This window comes from Peromyscus eremicus, chromosome 10 (assembly GCF_949786415.1).
Source record: "Peromyscus eremicus chromosome 10, PerEre_H2_v1, whole genome shotgun sequence".
Lineage (NCBI taxonomy): Eukaryota > Metazoa > Chordata > Mammalia > Rodentia > Cricetidae > Peromyscus > Peromyscus eremicus.
This window is the reverse complement of record NC_081426.1, coordinates 39,840,762-39,861,962: the sequence shown is the minus strand read 5'-3', so window position 1 is coordinate 39,861,962 and position 21,201 is coordinate 39,840,762. Positions and strand designations below refer to the sequence as shown.

General features: G+C 36.6%; 1 protein-coding gene across 6 annotated transcripts in view; it reads left to right on the top strand.

Moving 5' to 3' along the window:
* The window catches only part of Lcorl (ligand dependent nuclear receptor corepressor like), a 166,819-nt gene that overhangs the window by 73,462 nt on the left and 72,156 nt on the right, over positions 1-21,201 (top strand). For 5 of the 6 annotated variants that reach the window (XM_059275857.1, XM_059275856.1, XM_059275852.1 and 2 more), the window contains exons 3-4: positions 1,545-1,624; positions 2,560-2,689. In XM_059275857.1, coding sequence (XP_059131840.1) covers positions 1,545-1,624; positions 2,560-2,689 — 210 coding nt within the window. The remainder of the gene's footprint in view (positions 1-1,544; positions 1,625-2,559; positions 2,690-21,201) is intronic. The other variant, XM_059275853.1, reaches the window with a different exon arrangement.

Genomic DNA, 21,201 nt, shown 5'->3' with positions numbered 1-21,201 from the left:
ATTTTAAAAATCAGTGCATCTAAGCCGGGCGATGGTGGTGCATGCCTTTAATCCCAGCACTCGGGAGGCAGAGGCAGGTGGATCTCTGTGAGTTCGAGGCCAGTCTGGTCTACAGAGCAAGATCCAGGAAAGGCGCAAAGCTACACAGAGAAACCCTGTCTTGAAAAAACAAAACAATACCACCAAAAGAAATCAGTGCATCTACTAAATGTAATTAGAATGACAATGTTACCATGCCTTCTTAAAATGTCCTTAGCAGATAAGTGTTTTTGTATTCCAGAAACTTTAATACATTAGAACTGTTGGGTTATAAGAATTAATATTCAGGGAAAAATGAAAGTTATTTCAGGTTTAAATTTTATTGTCACTATTTCATACATGTTTATAATGTGCTTTGATTGTATTTCCACTGTCCACATATTCTCACTTAACCTCCCTCCCACCGAGCGAGCCCCTCTGCCCAACTCTCTTAAGTTTTTCATGCCCCTCTGTGTTTAATTAGAGTTGGTTGCATGGGTTTGATTTATTTACTTGAGCAAGGACAACTTACTAGTGGCTACACTACTGCAGACAGGACTTCCCTTCTGCCAGCATCTACTAATTGCCTTTAACTCCTCATGGGGAAGTGGGCCTAATTGGCATTTATGATGGAATGTCTGATCAGCCCAGTCTTCTGTAGGTAACCATTACCTCTGTGAGTTCATAAGTCCAATAGCTCTGTCCCATCCAGAATACAACACTCCTCTTCATGCTCCAGCTCTTAAATTCTGCTCCTTCTTCCAAGGTGTTTCCTGAGTCTCAGGGTGGAGGGAATGTGATATAGATGTCCTGTAGGGCTGAGCACTTAACAGTCATTTGTTCTTGGCACTTTTTGGTGAATTATGAGTCTCTGAATTAACTGTCAGCACTGTAAACAGGAATTTCTCTGACCAAGGCCGAGAGCAGCACTAATCTGTGGAGAATAGTACATGGTTTGCATTGGATGATATACCCTATTTGTTTACTGCATCTTTCTCTCTTGTAACTAAGTTTTTGGAAATGAAAGTCTGGCCTTATTTTTGGTCTCCGAATGGATTGCTACTTATTTTTGTAGGCATCATTTCATTTTCTCAATCTGGATGTTCTTGACACCTTTGGCCCTTTCTTCCATTCTCTCTGCTGTATTTTCTTTCAGATTGTGCAAAATTTATTTCTTTCTTCCTTCTATCACCCCCTTTGTTGTGACTGTCATAATGAAAATAAAAAGGAAATGAATAAATAGTGATGACTGGATCTTTGAAGTGATTAGATGATACTTAAAATTCTACTGTTGGAAAATTCTTAATCTATAACCAGCTCATTTTTCTTGGTATTTTGTCTCATGGCCTATTGTTTATTTTTCTAGATATCAAGAGGTTAATTTGAAAGTTAGACTTTCTCCCCTTACTTTTAGTAGTTAGGTTTTGTATTTTTCATTTTTCCTTTTGCCATTGCTGTGGAAGATGGTGATTTTGCTGGTTTTAATAAAGTTAGTATATTTAATGAATATTTTCCTTCTTTTAAAGACTGTGAACCAGAAGAGCTGACTGACTGGTCTATGGATGAAAAATGTTCATTTTGTAACCTACAGAGAGAAGCAGTCAGTGTAAGTTTTAGTGCCATGAAATTATTTTTAAAATAATCACACAATTGTAACACAGTTCTTTTTTTTAAAAAAAACTTAATTTGTTCTGATAATTTGTGACTCAGTGAAAATTTAAATACTTGATTTTGTTGAATGAAAAGAATATGTCCAACATTTAGTTTAGCTTTTAAAATTCATTATTTTTTTCTTTTCTTTCTTTCTATTTTGTTTGTTTCTGTTTTTTTGTTTTTGTTTTTGTTTTTTTTGTTTGTTTGGTTGGTTGGTTTTGGTTTGGTTTGGCTTTCATCCTTCACATTTACTTCCTATTACTCCCTGACTCATGAACTTCACTTTAGGTCAGGTTGGTATTTTAGGTATCCAAGGGTGAGCTTGGAGACCTAGTTTATATAAGACCACTCTACAGTCTGGATTCTTAGCAGTTGGTAGTAAGGGGATAATATGCTACTATTTATAACCCTTTCACTACTTTTAAAGTCTTTGGCTATCAGAAATATATCCTGTGTTGATGATGAAATATGTACCTACTATATAGAGGACATAGATGTGTGTAACCAGCATCTTCTTTGTGGTGAGAAACTCTGGTTCCTTATCTGTTGTGATGAGAAGAATCTTTTAAGCTCATCTGTTTTGTTAAACCTCTGGCAGGATTACTTCACTGGCATGCATAGAGTAAAATTTTCACCAGTGCCTGCCCACCCTCACCCTCACGTCCCAGCACACACCTATTTTACCATAATTTTGGTAAGGCTATTTTGACCCCTGTTAGAAGTATATTTGTTTTTTCCTGAATCCTATCAGATTTTATATTCTTTGGGTATAATTTGATATTTTATAAAAGGCAGAACAACTGAACGTTGAAACAATTTTGATATATTTACTTGGAACTCAGGTTTAAATGAAAAGTAATTAGGTATGTTACTTTCTTGTAATTTTAGGATTGTATACCATCTCTTGATTCTTCACAGTCAACGCCAACAGAGGAGCTATCATCTCAGGGCCAGTCCCACACTGATAAGATTGAATGCCAAGCAGAAAATTACCTAAATGCACTCTTTCGAAAGAAAGGTAATACTGGCATGCTTTGCTTTGTAATTTAAAATTTTGCAATGTTTGAATTTTTCTCATGGAAGACTTTTTTTATCTGTCAGTCTCTACTTATTCTTAACTACTTCTTTCTTTGTCTTTATAGGGCCAATAAGATTATCAGTTCTTTTGTGCTAGCTATTTATTTTCAACATTCTATTCTCAAATTTCTCCTTCATAGGTACCTTTCAAAATATTTTTGTGCTTCTGACTTTCATTATTTTATTGCTATTCTCAAGTCTTAAAAATTGTTGGATGATGATGAAGTTATAGATACATTATATTGCAGACCTATCCCTAATAATGTATCTCATACTGCTTTAATGTCAGCTTAAGTATGCATGCTTGACATTAAAAAGTCTGTTCTGTTTTTGTCTGTCTGACGTATTTCAACCAAATGGCTCTTGTTTCACTTATTCCCATACTTGACACATATCTATAAGACAAAAGCAGTTTTTGTGTTTAAACGACTTGGGAAAAGTATAGGGTCTTCCATGTTTTCTACCTAGCCATTCCCGTGGCTATACATTGTCTTTCTTCAACCCCATGTGAATGTTTGGAGAAAGGAACATTTGGGTTTGTGTGGGATGAGGTTACCTTTCTCTTCAACTTCTAGAGATTGAGAAAACACTGCCCTATTCTTCTTACCTTGGCATTGATTCTATTTTACTCCTCTTTAAAGTTAGGTTCCAGTATATATTTTCGGCTAAGTTGATAACTTCATATTTTAAAAATATAAATAGTATATTAAAAATATTGTTCATCTTTGAGTCTTTCATTTAGTTGTTAACTCTTTGAAGTTTTTTGGATTCAGTTATGAGAATCCTGATTACAAAAATCACTTAATATAATTAAAAGGCCTCAAAAGCTATATTTTAAAAACACTGAAATAACAACAACAACAACACAAAAGGCCTTTGCTTGTGTGTTACTAAAACAGTGTTGGAGAATTTGTATTATCTCAAAAAAGTATATTTCTTCATAATTTTTACTGGGACCCAATGTTAAAGTATGTGATGCATTTTCTTTAAGATTTGTAACACGCTAATTTAGAAAAACTATTCTGTCAGTGTGTTTATCATACATGATTTTCGGTCTTGTATCTCTAAGGATTAAAGTTAACACAGAGTATAGTTTGGTTTACACTGGAAATCATTATTCCTTATTCTTCCTTTGAGTCATTTAAAATGGTAGTAAGTAGAGTTGTCAATATTAATTAATAGCTTTCAGTTTGTTGTAGTATGGAGTTAGCCTATGCTCCATTGCCTTGTTAAGAGTAATCGGTAAAAACTTGGTACTATTTCAGCTGATTCAAGCATCTGGGTCTCCAAGAGGTCTCCTACCAATAGTTGGGTGAGTGTTGCTGGGTATTTAGTGACCTCTCCATTTGGGAATTTCTTGTTTTCTTCATGATCGTTTGAGAGATTACAGAGAATTTAAATGAAAGATTCTTACTAGTATAGTACTTTTGCCTTATTCCTTTGATAATTCCGTTATTTTTAGTATATCACCATTTTCTGGATTTAGCTAGGTTTTTATTATTGTTTGACTATTTTCCTTCAGAACAGAAAGAACCATTTTAGAAATTTTCAGTCTGGTTTGACCAGAATGAGGATAGAAAAGAATACCTTTTAATGATATTAACTCTGTTAACTAATTGATTTCTTGCTTTTAAAAATGTAATTAACTATACTTTGAAATAACAAGTAATAAATATGTTTTTAAAGACAGGAAATACATAAATCTTTGGAGTAGCAGTTAAGATATTGATGAAGCTTTTGTTTTCTGAAACATTCCTTAATTTGATCATTTTTAGGTATTCTGGATATTGACAGCAGTAGTATTAATATTTGGCTACTTAATTTGAGCAACAGGTTTATACTGATCATCTGGTCAAAATGTAAAGTAAAATTTTATATTCTATTCTAATTTATTTATTGTATTTTCTAGCATAGAATCTTGAGGGTTATGTTAATGATAAATGTAAGCTATTATTATTTGGATTAATAATGTCACCAATTAAGATTGAGCATTTAAAGCCTGTGTTAGTCACTCTTCTCATTTCAGTGACAGAACTACTTAAGAGAGGGAAGGCTTATTTTGACTCACTATTTCGGAAGATTTCAGTCCTTCATGGTGGGGAAGGCACGAAGGCTTAAATAGCTCCAGCTTTCAGAGTTCTCTGTAGGAATGTGAGGCACAGCTCCTTGCACAGCAGCCAGCAAAGTATAGTACCAAAAGCTGGCCTGTAAGCCTCATTTCCGTCAGTCTGGTCCCACAGCTTCCCTCAACGGTACCACCAGCTGGAGGCCACAAGTTGAAAGACTCAATCAAGCCCAGAGAGTCACTTCTGTTTCAGATTATTGCAGTGTCCACCTCCTCTGATTCTAAAACAGTGTTAAAAGAGAGGTTCTGTGACTGACATGGTATTGGGTAGCCAATTTGGGCACTCTTCCTTATAGAAGACTATTATCTACTCCCAGTATTTCTTAGTTACCTATAGGGATTTGTTTATTTATTTTTTATCTAGAGCTGAGGCCCCACAAGATTCTCTCTTCTATATTAGCCTGTCTATTGGTACTGTCCTTGTTCAGGCCATGTTGATGAGACATGTGGCTTTTCTGACATTTCTAGGAGATGAAATTTCACAGCTAACCTCTGGCTCTTCTCACTCCCTCTTCCATAATGATCCCTGAGCCTTAGGTGTAGGAATTGTGTTGTATCAGTTGGGACTGGACTTCACAACTCTGCATTTTGATCAGTTGTAGTTTTCTGTAATGGTTTCCATCTATTACAAAGAGAAGTTTCTTCAATGAAGGGTAAGAAGTACACTTATCTATGTGTATAAGGATAAATATCTAGAATGTAGTTAGGGATTATGCTGATTTAGTAAAGTAGAAGTTATAGGTTCTCAGTTTTCCTTCAAGATTCATGGCTAGGTTTCCAGTACCAACCATGACTTTCCCCTTGTTCAATGGGCCTTAAGTCCAGTTAAAGAGCTGTTGGTTACCACCAAGCTATGTATGCCACTATTGTACCCTTAGAGATACCATGCTATGTTGGTCATTGTTGTACTTAATAGGCATGATAGCAGAGTGGGACTACTTGTTGCTTCCCTCCCTTGGAAGCTTGCATGTCACCTTTGGTACCCTGAATGCTAGTCCTCAGGGAGAAGTCTTTTGGGTCAGAGCCAGCTCAGATCCTCTGGGTCCTGTGTCCATAGTACATGTTGTCTTCAGCAGTAGGGACTTACCTTCAAGCTCTTGGGGGGAACCATGGACAATAGCAACAGCCTATGTTTGGTGATTCTCTTGGACAACTCAATAGGAGCTTCTCATGCCTGGTGTTAGGGGGGTTTATGAGATAGTCTGGCTCTTGTGGGGAGCGTGACGTAAAAATTTCATTTAAACTGTATATCTATGCACAGATTTACATGTATCATTTATAAACTTAGATGTGATTCCTTGTGACTTTTTCTGACACCCTTACTGACATTTTTACCTCCTTCCTCCTAATCTTTCTCCCTCCTCCCTAATTAAAGCCCCCTCTAAGAAAATATTTCTTAAATGAATGAGTAAATAATAAGATAAATGATGTTCAATTATATGTTTCTCTAAGCATGTACTAGTGTTAGTGCTTCATTTGTTTTATTTAAAGAAGTAAATTATTTAGCACCTATATGTATACAGTTTGCTTTTACTATTTGTAGTTAAGTATTACTATATATGGTATGAATATCAATCCCTGGTTTCCATTTGTTTTGCTCATGTAGTGCTAGGATACAAACCCAAGGCCTTACCTATATTAGGCAAGCAGTCTGCCAATGAGCTATAGTCCTAATATCCCTTAGTCAGTTTTTATGTTTCTTTTACTTTTTTATTTCTTAGGCTTTATTTAAGAATAGCATATGTATAATATATGTATTACACATATATGCATGAAATCAGGGTTTTTATGTATATTAACATAATCCTGTAGCTATATATGACCTTGTCAAATGTTACCATGTAAACTAAACTATATTCTAGATTTTAGGTTCACATTCTCTGATCACCTAAAGTATGAAAATCATTGCTATATGGTTCCAGAATATGGAATATGCTGCTCTTTTTAAAAATTAATCTTGCCTAAATTGTATGATGTACATAGTAGTTGGGTCATAATGGTAGATATATAATAAAATGAAAATATCTCATCAATTTTTTTCCTGCTTTGCTTTTTACTCCCATATATCTATCCCTAGCAAACATTTAACTATTATTCTGATATGGTATATGGTCCCTCAAGAAAAAAAATGATTAATGATGGGTTTGATTGGTTGTTTGAAAGCTCTACTAATCGACATATTTCCCTTAAATTTAATAATAGCCAAATTTACATATAAAGTTCTCTATATCTTTTCTATTCATACTCTTGAAGCTCTATACTATAGCATGAAATAAATATAAAGTCAGTTCATTGAGGATGGGTTAGAATTAATACATATTATGTGATTTCTTAAGAATTTAGTTATTTTTATGCTTGTATGACCTTTATCTAAATTTAGGCATCTTCATGTTAAGTTAAATTGACATGACTCATTTAGGCCATAAAATTTCTTTCCATGGTGTTCATTTGTGATATAGTTGTATCATATTTTAAATTTCCTTTATATGGTCTGCACTTTCACTTTCAAGAAACTATTTTATTGCAATAAAATAACCCATATACTACTATTCACATTCAGTTATGTTCATGAAAAGATTTTTCATCTTATTTTCATCATACGTTGTTGTCAGTTGAAGAACTTTGTGTGTGTGTGTGTGTGTGTGTGTGTGTGTGTGTGTGTGTGTGTGTGTGTTTATAGTGATACACTTGGAATCTCTGAAAAGTAAGATGGGGGCTAAAAACAAGAGACTTTAGATACTATACAGTACAGAGGTAACCTTAAAAGAACAACCATAAGATGCCCACTATACCCCTTAATTTCTTTCTACCTTTTTTATAATTTACTTTTGTATAGTGGTGGGAACTAAACCAAGGGCCTTGAGCATATGAGGCAAGCACTATTCTGAGCTACATCTCCAGCCATGAACCTTTAATTTCCAGAACCAAGTGTCCACCTTGGACTGCTTCAACCTTGAAGTGTTTGACTGTTAATCCCTCCTCCCCTCAGGAACACGTGGTTCCCTGAGTTTTTACTGCATGCTTCCTTCTTGTTTCTTTGTTCTCTGAACACTTGTTTGTCTTTTTCTCTCTGCCGTTTTCCTCCTGGGCTGAATTCAATGAAGAAATGGAGAGAGAATGAATACATTGGAGTAAAGAAATTCTTCCTCTTAGAAAAAAATATAATGATTTATTGTATGTTTATGAGTGCATTTGTGCTACCATGTGTATGGGCGGCGGGGGGTGGGGTTGGGGGACAGCTTGCAGGAGCAGGTCCCTCCTTCCACCATGTTGATCGTGGGGATCAAATTTAGGTCATCAGGCTTGGTGGCAAATGCACTTCTTCACTGAGTCTTCTTATTGGCCCAGCTTTTTCCGTTATTCCAAATTCATCCATGAAATGTTCTCTCCTAGAACTTCAGCCTCCTTTTAATTTTGTCTGTTTTCATTGCAGAATCTTACCTAATTTTGTAGCTACAAGCTCTCATTTTTGATTTGTTAAAAAAAAAAAAATCTGTTGTTAGTCCTGATTGTTTTAAGCTTTATGTGTAGTTGTGTATTATATCTCTATGTTTATGTGTGCAAGTGTCCACAGAGGCCAGAAGAGCTAGAGTTAACAGGTGGTGTAAACTGCCTAACATGGGTGCTGGGAACTAAGCTCTGGTCCTCTGCAAGAGCAGCAAGCACTCCTTCAACTCCTTTAACTGCTGAGTCATCTCTTGAGTCTCTGGTCCTGAGTGTCCGCAAGCTCATATTCCTATATACATCTTTCTAGGTAGAGCCCACATTGACACATAGGAGGCATTATGTGTGACACACGAGTTTTATGTATTCATTTTCAACTCTTCTACATCCCCTTTCCTACACTGTTTGATCTCTTTATAGTGCTTTTCATTTCCATGTTATGCTTTAGCTTATCTGTCTTCTGTTAAACTATGAACTCTTTGATGCCATGTTTTATTTAATTCTTTCCCTGTGTTAAGCACATCAAGTTATGATGTGTGAGTGAATGGATTTTTCCTCTCCCAATTTCCCAGGAAATGGTAGGGTTTAAAACCTATGTGTATTGGGTTCTTTAAAGTGGTAATTAACGAGCCAATTCCACATAGTTTATCTGATAGTCAAAGAGGTTTATTTTGGGTAAACTTACAGCCAGCAAAGGGATCGGTTATAGGATCCAGGAGAGGTGAGGCACAGTCTAACACGGTTCTCTAGAGAACTCTGACTTGGTCTGCAGTCCAGCATCCAGGATCATGAGGTAGCCAAAAAAGCGATCACGTAAGCATTTCCCCTCTTAAGGGGTCCCTTTCTTGGCCACGCCCTGAGCCGGGGGTTTGGGGGGGGGGCACAGGTAGCTAAAAGTTACCTGCTGCCTTCTAGGGCAGTGCTTCAGGGGTGAATGAAGTACAGACAACCACCTCTACAGCTCTTTGCATAGCTAACTGATATACCCAGTTGTGTTGAAAAGACACCTACTACTAGATACTTCTTATAACTAACTTTGTCATGTCCACTCCGTTCCCTTTGTTCTAATTTGAAAATGAATTTTTAAAAAAATAATAGTTTTTTTAAATTGACACTAATTTTAATTTTAGTGCAAAGGCATAATTACCATATTAAAAAACATTTGCCTATGTTTTGCTGCTTAGTACTAGCATCAAAGGCAACTGAAATCCTCTCACATTCATGCCATTTTATATTCCTCTTTTCTCATACATTTAAAATCATCTGTGAAGGAGGAAATGTCCTCTTTTTCTCAGAGACTTGGCCTGTTTATATTACTACCACACAAAATTAAATATACTGGATTTCCTAAACCATTACATATAAAAAATGGAACATAAAGTAACTAATTAAAATCTAGATCATGTTATTTTTTCACTCTTCTACCAAGCTGTAATCCACCTGATAGGGACCACGAAATGGGTGATAAATGAATTAACTGTTACTAGCTTTAGGTTCTACATTCCACATAAACTATAGTGATTTCTGTAAATAGAGTACAATCCTCATGTTTTGAAAATGTGTTTCATAATGTACAGTAATTTTTTAGGTTGTAGAATTTAAATAATGTAACTATACTTGTAGGATATTTAAGAGAGTTTTAAGAATAATTAAATTAAAAAATTTAATTAAATAAATAATTAAAATAATTGACTGCAAAGTAATGTCATTTGAGAGTATTAATCTTTGTAAACTTTGAACTTTAGAGGCAGAACATTTTTTGATACCTTATTTTAGTCCTTTATGTAATAAGTAATGCCTAATATGTTGCGTGCTATTTTAACCATTTATAAAGCTGTATTGTGTATGCCTCTTTATAGCTAGAGAGAGAGAAAAATGGAAGAGGGAAGGAAATTATTTCCTGATATCCATGAGAGATTGGGTATAGGACCCTGAAGATAAAAAACTTCCTACCTGCTCATGTCTCATAAAATAAAGTGCTATAATATGTGCGTATAACCCGCATATATTCTTCCCCTTATTTACTTCCTACAAACTGTTGTTGGGAAATAATGATAAGAAACATATCTGTACATGTTTGGTATAATTTTGTCATGAATGTTTTTGAGCCATACCTTGAATCTAAGGGTGTGGAATCTACAGTAGGTAAAAAGGGTTATTGTGCCAGTCATTCAACTTATATACAATTTAAATAATAAACATTTTAGTTATAAAATAATGTCTTTTAAAAAAAAATAAGTGTGTACAGTAGCTGGGCGGTGGTGGTGCACACCTTTAATTCTAGCACTCAGGAGGCAGAGGGAGGTATATCTCTGAATTCAAGACCACCCTGGTCTACAGAGCAAGTTTCAGGACAGCCAGGGCTGTACAGAGAAACCCTGTCTTCAGACAAACAAACAAATGTTTGTGTGCTATGTCCTCATCTATGATGTTTGCAGGAATATGACTCAAAGCTTTAGAAGAATATCATATGTAACACTGCAGTGCAAGACTGTTAGGCCAGGCCGGTAAAGTAGAAGTCTGATTTAAAAAAAATAATAACATGTCATACTGGGTAGGTAAAAGCCCATCAGGCCTCAACCCTACATAGAGCTGCAGTTAACTGAGGAAAGCTGGAAGTGGCTGAGGTGGTCTTCCCCAGGGAAGAGCACACCAATTGGTTGTGCAGTACCCAAATGGTCAGCCCTGATAACATACATACAAGTAACATTATATGAACTCAGCAGGCAATATTTAGGGGGGTGTGTTTGTGTATAAATACTGTATATATGTGCAATAACAATGAAAAAAGAGGCCATGAATTTGAAGGAGGTGGGTATACAGGAGTGTTTGGAGGGAGGAAAATGAAGGGAGAAATAGAATTAGATTACAATCTCAAAAATAAAAACAACAAACCCTTTCTGAGATGATAGGTGCTATAGAGATGCTTTGGTGCTTACAAGCACCTGCTGTTCTTGCAGAGGACAGGAACTGTGTTCTTAGTACTCCTGTCCAGCAGCTCACAACCAACTCCATGGAACTATAACTCCTGGAGACAGCCGCTCTCTTCTGACCTCCATGGGCACCCAAACTCACGTGCACACACCCCCAAATAGACACAGCATACAGATAACTAAAAAGAAAATAAATCCTTTTTAAAAATATGTTGATATAGAAGTCATTTCCTGTTCATTATTTCCCTTCTTTGTTAGGATGTATTCAGAAGTCTTAAAGCTTTTGCTGTATTTATTGTTTTCCAGAGTATAATTAATTTGGTTTTAAATGGAAACTCATGGTTTCATATTCAGTTTTCCTGCCACAAAGTTGATGGATATTAGAAGATACTGTGGAAACTGTCTTTTTTGGGCTTCTTAGTATAGCTGCAAATCTTAGGAGTCTTCTTGTCTGATTTTTCTTTCCGTTTTCCTTTTTATATTTCATGCTTTTCATGGAACTTTTAAGTGTTTTTAAGTAACCTACAATATTCATTCTTAGGAGTCTTCTTATCTGATTTTTCTTTCCGTTTTCCTTTTTATATTTCATGCTTTTCATGGAACTTTTAAGTGTTTTTAAGTAACCTACAATATTCATTATTGGTTTGTATACTTTTAAGTTGGTATTAGTGGTTAGTCGTCATTGAATATACCCAAGATAGTTAAGTAAGCTTTATAGTAAAACCAATGTCACAGTTAGTTGTTTTAATAGAAATATTTTATCAAGGCATAAAACAGAAAACTTTTGTTGCCCTTACAAATAATCCCTGTAAAGTTCTAGTATAGAATTTTAAAAACTTAATGAGACTTTAACTTGATGGTAAAGACATTAGCCAACAACTCAAATGCTTCATGTGCCCTAAAATGCAGAATGAAAGGGAGGACTGTCTTGGGGAATTAGCTGTTTCTTTCCCCTGGTAGTTTTCTTCATACACTATGATAACTCAATTGTTTTCTTACAGTAGAGTGTATCAGCCAGCCACTGAATCAGTCTTTGATTTCAATTTTTTTTTTTTTTTTTTTTTTTTTTTTGGTTTTTCGAGACAGGGTTTCTCTGTGTAGCTTTGCACCTTTCCTGGAACTCACTTGGTAGCCCAGGCTGGCCTTGAACTCACAAAGATCCGCCTGGCTCTGCCTCTCCCGAGTGCTGGGATTAAAGGCATGCGCCACCACCGCCTGGCTTTTTTTTTTTTTTTTTTTAAATTTAATCTTATTTTTATGTGTGTTTGTGTGAATGTGTCAGATCTCCTGTAACGGGAGTTACAGACAGTTGTGAGCTGTCATGTGGGTGCTGGAAATTGAACCGGGGTCCTCTGGAAGAGCAGTCAGTGCTCCTAACCCCTGAGCCATCTCTCCAACCCCAAATATTTTTTAAAGGTTAGTTCTGAGTATGAGAATTCGGTGTCTTTTTGTTTGTTTATTTGTTTCATGTATTTAATTCATGTATATGATATGTTTTGATCAAATTCATTCCCCATTCTTTCCCCTCCATTTCCTCTTCTGTCTTCCCCTCCCCACTTTCCCCTTTCAGTTTTATGTGCTCTCTTTTTTCTTTCCTTAACTATTTGATTCTACTTAGTATCACCTGTATGCTCATGGGTATAACATATGTTCATCTAATAAGAACATGGAGACGCTCTCCAGGGCCCCCCCCCCCAAAAAAAAAGAAAAAAAAAAAAACCTTTCCCTCTTCCAGCAGCCATCAGTTGCCAATAACTTCTCAGCTAGGGGTGGGCCTTTGTGAATTCTTTCCCATCCATGCTGGGATTTTGGCTGGTTTGATCTTGTGCAAGTAAGTCTTCTACAAGTAGTAACACGTGAAACTGTACAGGATAGTCAACCCATCCTCCCACCTACAGGCTTGGTCTGGGCACCCTGTGGACTCTGCCCAGCTTTTGATGACAGCTGTGAAGGTGATGAGCTTCTATTTGTATTTACACGATGGAGTGGCTTAAATTTTAATAGAAAGCTGAGAATTTTACTGACATTTGGCAAATGGAGTTATTTGTAGAGCAAATAATTCATGATGGAACATCAAATTTCTTTGAAAGCATACTTCACCATGATGGATACTGACTCACTGCTATGAAAACATTTATTTATGAAGACAGAACACAAAGGAAATTAAGTTTAATGGGGAAATCTATTCTTCAGTAAGCAGAATACCTTGAAGCGCTGAAGACACATCTTTTGATGGTTCAAGGAAAAAGAGGCCAGTTAACCTCTATTGACCAAATGCTGTGCTAACAGCTAGAGCTTGAAGATGTGCAACCTGTGCTGCCACACTAACCTCCCTCCTGCTGTCCAGGAAATGTTTTCAGATCACTGCATTTCATCCTAAGGGGATGATCTTATGGGTCTTTCTTTGTTAAAGCTGTGGGTTTCTCGCTCTGGGAGAGGAGAGGAATTCTATGAGCAAGGGTCATCAAGATCATGATGGGGAAACCTACAGAGACTGCCAAACCAAACTAGTGGGAACTCATGAACTTTAGACCAACAGCTGTAGAGCCCCCATGGGACTGGACTAGGCCCTCTGCATAAGGAGACAGTTGTGTAGCTTGACCTGCTTAAGAGGTCCTCTAGTAGTAGGATCAGGATCCATCCCTGGCGCATGAGCTGGCTTTTTGGAGCCCACTACCTATGGTGGGACACCTTACACAGCCTTGAGGCAGGGGGAGGGGCTTGGACCTGCCTCTACTGAATGTACCAGGCTCTGCTGACTCTTCATAGGAGGCCTTACCTTTTTGTAGGAGGGAATGGGGGGGGGGGGTCAGTGGGAGAAGGCTGGAGGGGTGGGAGGACGGAAGACAGAGATCTGTGATTGGTATGTAAAATGAATAAAAAATTTCTTAATAAAAAAAAAAAGCTATGGGTGCCAGGCGGTGGTGGCGCACGCCTTTAACCACAGCACTCGGGAGGCAGAGGCAGGTGGATCTCTGTGAGTTCGAGGCCAGTTTGGGCTACAGAGTGAGTTCTAGGAAAGGCGCAAAGCTGCACAGAGAAACCCTGTCTCCAAAAAAAAAAAAAAAAAAAGCTGTGGGTTTCACTGTTTGGCTTAATTGTATTATTTGCCAGAATTTCTTTCCAGATTCTTACTCTATGCCTACAGTATGGCCCTCCTTACTACCAACACCAAATTCAAATGCTGTAATCTAATCCCTGTGTGGAATGTGATAAGTAGGACCTTTGGAAGGTGGCAGATTGTGAGTTCTGAGTCCTCAAGAGTAGACTTAGGGCCTGTATAGAAGAGACCCAAAGTGTTCTGTTGCCCCTGTATCTTTTCAGAGCACAGACAAAAGAGTAAGGAAGCAGGCCCTCATCAGACAGTAATCTGCAAGCAGTCATGATAAATAAATTTTCTTGATAAAACAACACTCCACAGTGTTCTATTAAAGCAGATAGAAGGACTAGACAGTAGCTATTCTTTTAACTAAAATTAAAACTAAAACTAGCTGGATGTGGTGGTGTGCTCCTTTAATCCCTGCAGTCGGGAGGCAAAGGTGTGCAGATCTCAGTGAGTTTGAGTCCAGCCTGGTCTACAAAGGGAGCACCAGGACAGGTAGGGACAGCCTGTCTCAAAAATTAAAATACATCATTGCCCTTCATTCACTCTCTGAGGGGTGGGAACTGGACTTCTCTTACCCTGTTTCATACTGGTCTCCTTTTTTCTTACACTTTTCTGAAAATCATGGTGTGATATGTCTAAGCAAAAAGCCATCACTTTGTAGGTTAGTCAGTCCCAGCTGTCGGGCATTTGAAAGCACTAAGTTAATTGGCATGCTGTTGTACGGAAGATAACCATATGCCTTTTAAGGATCTCAGCAGTACTTTGTGTCTTAAATTTTTCTTTATGTCAGCCAGAATCATGGGCCAACTGAAATGGTTCACAGTGCACTCCTCTTTGGGGCTGAGCTCTACCACCATTTGGCAGTGCTCTAAGTGAACAGCACTGAGAGAATTACCATGAGATCATCAATGGGACCAGTAAAATCAAGCCCACTAGCTTGTTTTTATCAGATGAATTCTGTGGCCAGCTCTTTAAAATTCAAATTTAATGACACCAGTTCTCTTTAAGTGTTGGATTCTTATTCTATATTATTCTATCTTACTCTGTATCTTATGTAAATAAGAGTAAATCTGCAGGTTTTTCCTTCACCTTCAGTGAGGGATGGCATGGGGTAAGTCTTCCTGGATAAGCATTAGTCTTATTTTACAAGACAACTAAATTTGTAGGAGAGATACAAAATGGAGAAAGAACCAAGTTTTTTTTTTCTATGTATGCTCTGTATTATGTCTTTTTGTTGTTGTTGGAGAAAAGAGTCTCACACTAGTCCAGAGTTCACTTTATGGCCTGTTTTAGCTTCCCAAGTACTGGGATTACAATACAAGCCTTAAGCTGCCATGCCTGACTTTGTACTGTCTTGATAATTAGATACTGAGTTTTTACATTTGAAATTGGTGACTAGAAGTGTTCCTTGCCTCACCAAAATAAAGGGATACTTAATTTTTTTCCTTATAGCATATTTTTTACTCTGAGTATTCACTGAGAAGGATAGATACATTTAAAAATAGAGCAACTACTCTGCATAGTAAAATGAATTCTACAGAGATAGCCTGTGATCAAAAGAAATTTGGGGCCTCTGAAATTATGATGTCACAAAATCAAATAGCAGATGAAGTCATGATTCTTTCCCACTTAGTAATTGGTATTGTCCTCACCTGAGAAGACATAGTCCAGTCTGTTGAGGACTTTCTTTAAAAGTGAGCCATAGAAAATCAAACATCTTGAGTTCATGATTCTGTGATTTTTAATGAATTGTTACATGGATTCTCACATGAAACTTCCCATCTGGTCTGGCAATAAATACATTCTATGTAAGGGTTTTGGTGGTGAACAGTTGAATTCTGTGATGGGGCACAATGACAAAAAACTCCGTACATGATCAGGCTCCTGGCTCAACCATCAGCCTTATGGTTGCAGCCCTACAATGAAAAAAGTCGTTTCAAATTCAGTGTATGGCAGTGTGGTCCAGTAAGACAGGCTCTGAACTCAGAACTCCTCCTCCCTTCCCATATCTGGCCAAATAGAATTTTTTATTTCAATCAATTAATCGTGATTGAAATAGTCTATATCTGGTGTTTAGTAGAATAACCTCCAGCCAGTTTGCTGGTCAGCACTTGGAACAGCAATGATTAAAGAACTGAGGTTTTTAGTCCTGTGGATACTTCTCATGTTAGGCAACACAGCTCAACAATCAGAGAGCTCTGTTGTATACTCTCTCCCTGGGGATTACTGAACTTCACCCTGAAATGTATTAGTTAATAATTAAAATAAGAGTTTAAACAACTCATTTTGAAGTTAGGAAGAAATTAATTTTAAAACATTAATAGATATATCTAATGTAAATAGGCTATTTAGCAGTGATTGGACCAAACCTAATGTCCAAGTTTGAGTCTACTTGAATTATTTGAGATCAGTAATTATGTACTCTGCTTTTGTTTTTGAATTCTTAAAAAGTTACTAACTTTATATAATAATAATTCATAATTTGTTTTCTGTCACAGGATAAAAATAAACGACTATTTCTGATGTTATTCATTCCCACATGAACAATTACACTATACCTATATGATTGTTTTCCTGTCTTCCAAAGATTAAAAACATTTAGAGACACCCAAATCATTTCAGGCTAAAACAGCAGTTTGCATTCCTTCTAGGGATCTAAATGTGGAAAATCACATTTCTGCATCCAGCACAGGTTCTGCATCATCCAAGTATAAGTGTACTGGAAATCCTTGGTCTTACAGTAATCACAGGATACTAGGAAGTACATTATAAACATGGGTAAAATGTCATAATGAAAGCATTTCATACATCTAATACATGCTAAAATGGAAAGTGATCTATGTATCCCTCAGCTATAGGGTAGGGTGTATAGATGTCCTGTGTAGAGCTCAGCACTCAGGTCTCCTATTCTCTGTATGTTGACCATAGTCTGCTGCATCTCTTGTCCTTTACCAGGGAAGCCTCTTCTTTCAGTAGTTATACAGAGAACCACAGTTTTCAATTTCTTGCTGTCACGTAAACAGAATGTCAATGCAGTTTTCATAGAAGTAGTATTTTGTTACAGATGCTATAACATGAAGTTTTCACATCTCATTTAGCAATATGAAACAGCTGCAATTCCATTTTAAAGGATTATCTAAATTAAGTTTTGGAGTCTCAGACTGCTTATATTCTAGCTTTCTCTTTTTTAGTTATTTATTAATACAAAGAACGTAAAATTCTTGTAATTTTATCAATTCTGACCTTTTTAAATGTGACCAACTAGTTTTGAAAATTAACTATCTCACCATTTTAAATTTTCATGTAACTGAACTATTTGGTATAGTTTAATATTTTCTGCTGACTAGCTGTATATTTTAACCACAATCCACTCACACTGTTTTGTAGTTTGTTGGCTTGTCAGCCCCTAAACATTGAAACAAGTAAGTTATCCATGCTTATAAAAGGTCCATGACACACACTTTCTGTGACAATGTGTATATGTATTTAGGGGTTATAGAAGATAATCATTGAAGCACAGAACTTCCATTACATGGAAATATATCAACAGTTCTTTTGTATAACAAGACAAACAAACAAACCAAGGCCTCCTAGAAAAGTGCTTGTTTTCATGGCTTCAGGGAAAACACAAGGTAAACTGGCTTTTCGAGCATGTTTTTGTGCCTAAAAATTAAGGAAGTGCTCAGTAAAGAAAATAAAAAGGGCTATTGATGGCAGAATTGACACAATTTGAGAATTAAAATGATAATCTTTGAACTTTATCCTATGACCCACTTAATAAAATGATACTGTTTTTGTTTTGATAACATGTAAGTAAACAATTAAATGAGGTTTTTAAGAACCATTTTAAGAATGTATAGGAAATTAAAGAAATAAAAATGCTTATAGTAGCATAGTGATAATTATTGTACTCCGTAAGTACTAAAGCCAGTGAGAAAGGTATGTGCTTTGTATTGAGATGCTTGGTTATAATCTTTTTTTTATAGATCAGAACCCCCAAGCTGATAAACCATCCATTAAATCCTCCAGTGATTTCACTGTTCAGTAACCATTAGTGAGGAAGTGAGGAATAGTCTGTCATTTTTCTATGGACTGTAGTTTTTTTAAATTTCTTATCACTTTAAATTTTTTATTTTTAGAAATTAAAATATAATTACATCATTTTCCTTGTTCCCTTTCCTCCCTCTAACCCCTGCCCCTGCCCCCACCCTCTCAAATTCATGGCCTTTTTCTTTTATTGTTAGTGTGTGTGTCCTTTTTTTTTATTATTATTATTAAGAAGTTTTCTATTTGTTTCCTTTTCTGTCCTCTTCTGTTTTCCCTATTCTCTTTTCTTCCCCTCCCCTGTCTCTCCATTCCACTCCCCCCTCCCTTTTTTAAATATAAGAAAGGAATCTTTCATGTTCCCCACACTGGCTCTGAACTGTTAGCCTCCTACTTTAGCCTCTGAGTAGCTAGGACTAAAAAATAGAGATCATGAGCATATTAGAGCCTTGATACTTGATTTTTAGTAACTGTATTCATAAAAACAAAAGGCAAGCTTTAGTTAAGATATAGCTCTGTGTCTTTGAGCTCTTTTTAAAAATAGTTGTCAACAATAACTGGTTTGCATTTATCTAGAGTCTTGTACATGCAGAATTGAAGATGATGACTTTAGAAAGCAATGTTTGGAAGGGTGTTGTTGGCAGATACTCAGTAGACAAGAACAAGCACAGAAATGGTGTTTTTAGTTGAGTATTAGGCCTTACTCACTATATCCATCTTTCTGCTACTGAAGCATTGGAACACTGGACATGGGATTTGTTTGCTTGCTTGTTTTTTGTTTATTTGTTTGTTGTGACCAGTATGTTTAATTTCTATAGTAGTCATTAAACTTAACTTGTTTGGAATAGACTTTATTAACCCCTGTTAACCCTCTTTCACTCTGTTGTTAAAACATAGCATTTTACTTGGTTTTATGTTTTTCCTGTAAGTAGCCCAACCATAGCACAAACTCATGCAGTACTGAGTAACGTTATTTGTTAGAGTGGGTAAATTTACCAGTCAGACATTTGTGGCACTTCCAATAGTAATTTCAGACCAGCTTTGCTGAAGGTAGTTGTGATAGAGAAGGAAAAGGGCTTATCCAGACAACTAATTTGTTGATCAGAGATTGAGGCAGAAAAAAAGGTAACCCATCACTAGCATTCTAAATACTTTCTCATCACATTTTTGCTACAGACTGTATGTAGATAGAATGTGTACTGAGCTAATGTGTTTTTGAGCAGATTGCCAAGCTACACCTCAATACAAAAAAAAAAAAAAAGAGAGAGAATAGTTCGCTCTTTCTGTCCAGTATTGTTATAAGTTTCTTATTTTACAATAGCAGTTAAACCAGCTGAAGATACCTAGGCTATTTATTGTATCTTCTGTACTTGTCTTGGATAATAGAATATATTAGTATGTTATGTAGCAAGTACAAGCTAGACGAAGCAGAATGGTAGTGGAATGTCTGGGTCTAAGGATAATAGAATGATCATGGTATTTCAGGTAACAGATTCCTGGCTTGAATAGATTTTTTAAAGATTTGTTTTCTTTCCTGAAAATATTTAGAAATTTCTGAATCTTCTCTAACTTCCTTAACAAACTGTTCTTTGACCTCTGTTTGTAAGCTATGAGGAAATTAATATACTAGTTTTTACTTCCAATGCAAGATGACTATTTGCTCCTTTTTTGTTTTGATTTCCATGTACTCTATCAAGTTTTTATGTCCTTTTACTTTTACTTCTTAGCTCAAGACTTCATTGCCTAAAGATCTACATATTCCCCCAAAACTCATAGGTAGGATTTCATTGGCTATAAATTTGAATGAGAGAAAAATAATTACACTTTTTCATTACCTCAGTTGAAATTTAACCTCTTCTTCACCTGTAAATGTAGACAGCTATCAACTGTGATTGTCAATATCTATTCTAGTAATATATATCATAGGTATTTTTATGTCACAATGTGTTTTAAATTATTACTTACATTATCATTATTTTGAACTTGTGGTAGATACTAGATTATTACTAGATTTTAATGCATTGAGAAAAATGCTGTATTAATAATATATCTCAATTGTTTTTCATTGACAACTGTATTTCTGTGGAATTGGTTTCTTTTTTTTAATTTTTTAATTTTTATTTTGCAATACAATTCAGTTCTACATATCAGCCACGGATTCCCTTGTTCTCCCCCCTCCCGCCCCCCTCACCTTCCCCCCAGCTCATCCCCCATTCCCACCTCCTCCAGAGCAAAGCCTCCCCCACGGACTGAGATCAACCTGGTAGACTCAGTCCAGGTAGGTCCAGTCCCCTCCTCTCAGGCCGAGCCAAGCGATCCTGCATAGGCCCCAGGTTTCAAACAGCCGACTCATGCAATGAGCACAGGACCCGGTCCCACTGCCTGGATGCCTCCTAAACAGATCAAGCCAATCAACTGTCTCACCCATTCAGAGGGCCTGATCCAGTTGGTGACCCCTCAGCCATTGGTTCATAGTTCATGTGTTTCCATTCGTTTGCCTATTTGTCCCTGTGCTTTATCCAACCTTGGTCTCAACAATTCTCGCTCATATAAACCCTCCTCTTTCTTGCTAATTGGACTCCCGGAACTCCACCTGGGGCCTAGCCATGGATCTCAGCATCCAGATCCCTCAGTAGTTGGATGAGGTTTCTAGCACAACAGTTAGGGTGTTTGGCCATCCCATCATCAGAGTAGGTCAGTTCGGGCTGTATCTCGACCATTGTCAGCAGTCTGTTGTGGGGGTATCTTTGTGGATTTCTGTGGGCCTCTCTAGCACTTTGCTTCTTCCTATTCTCATGTGG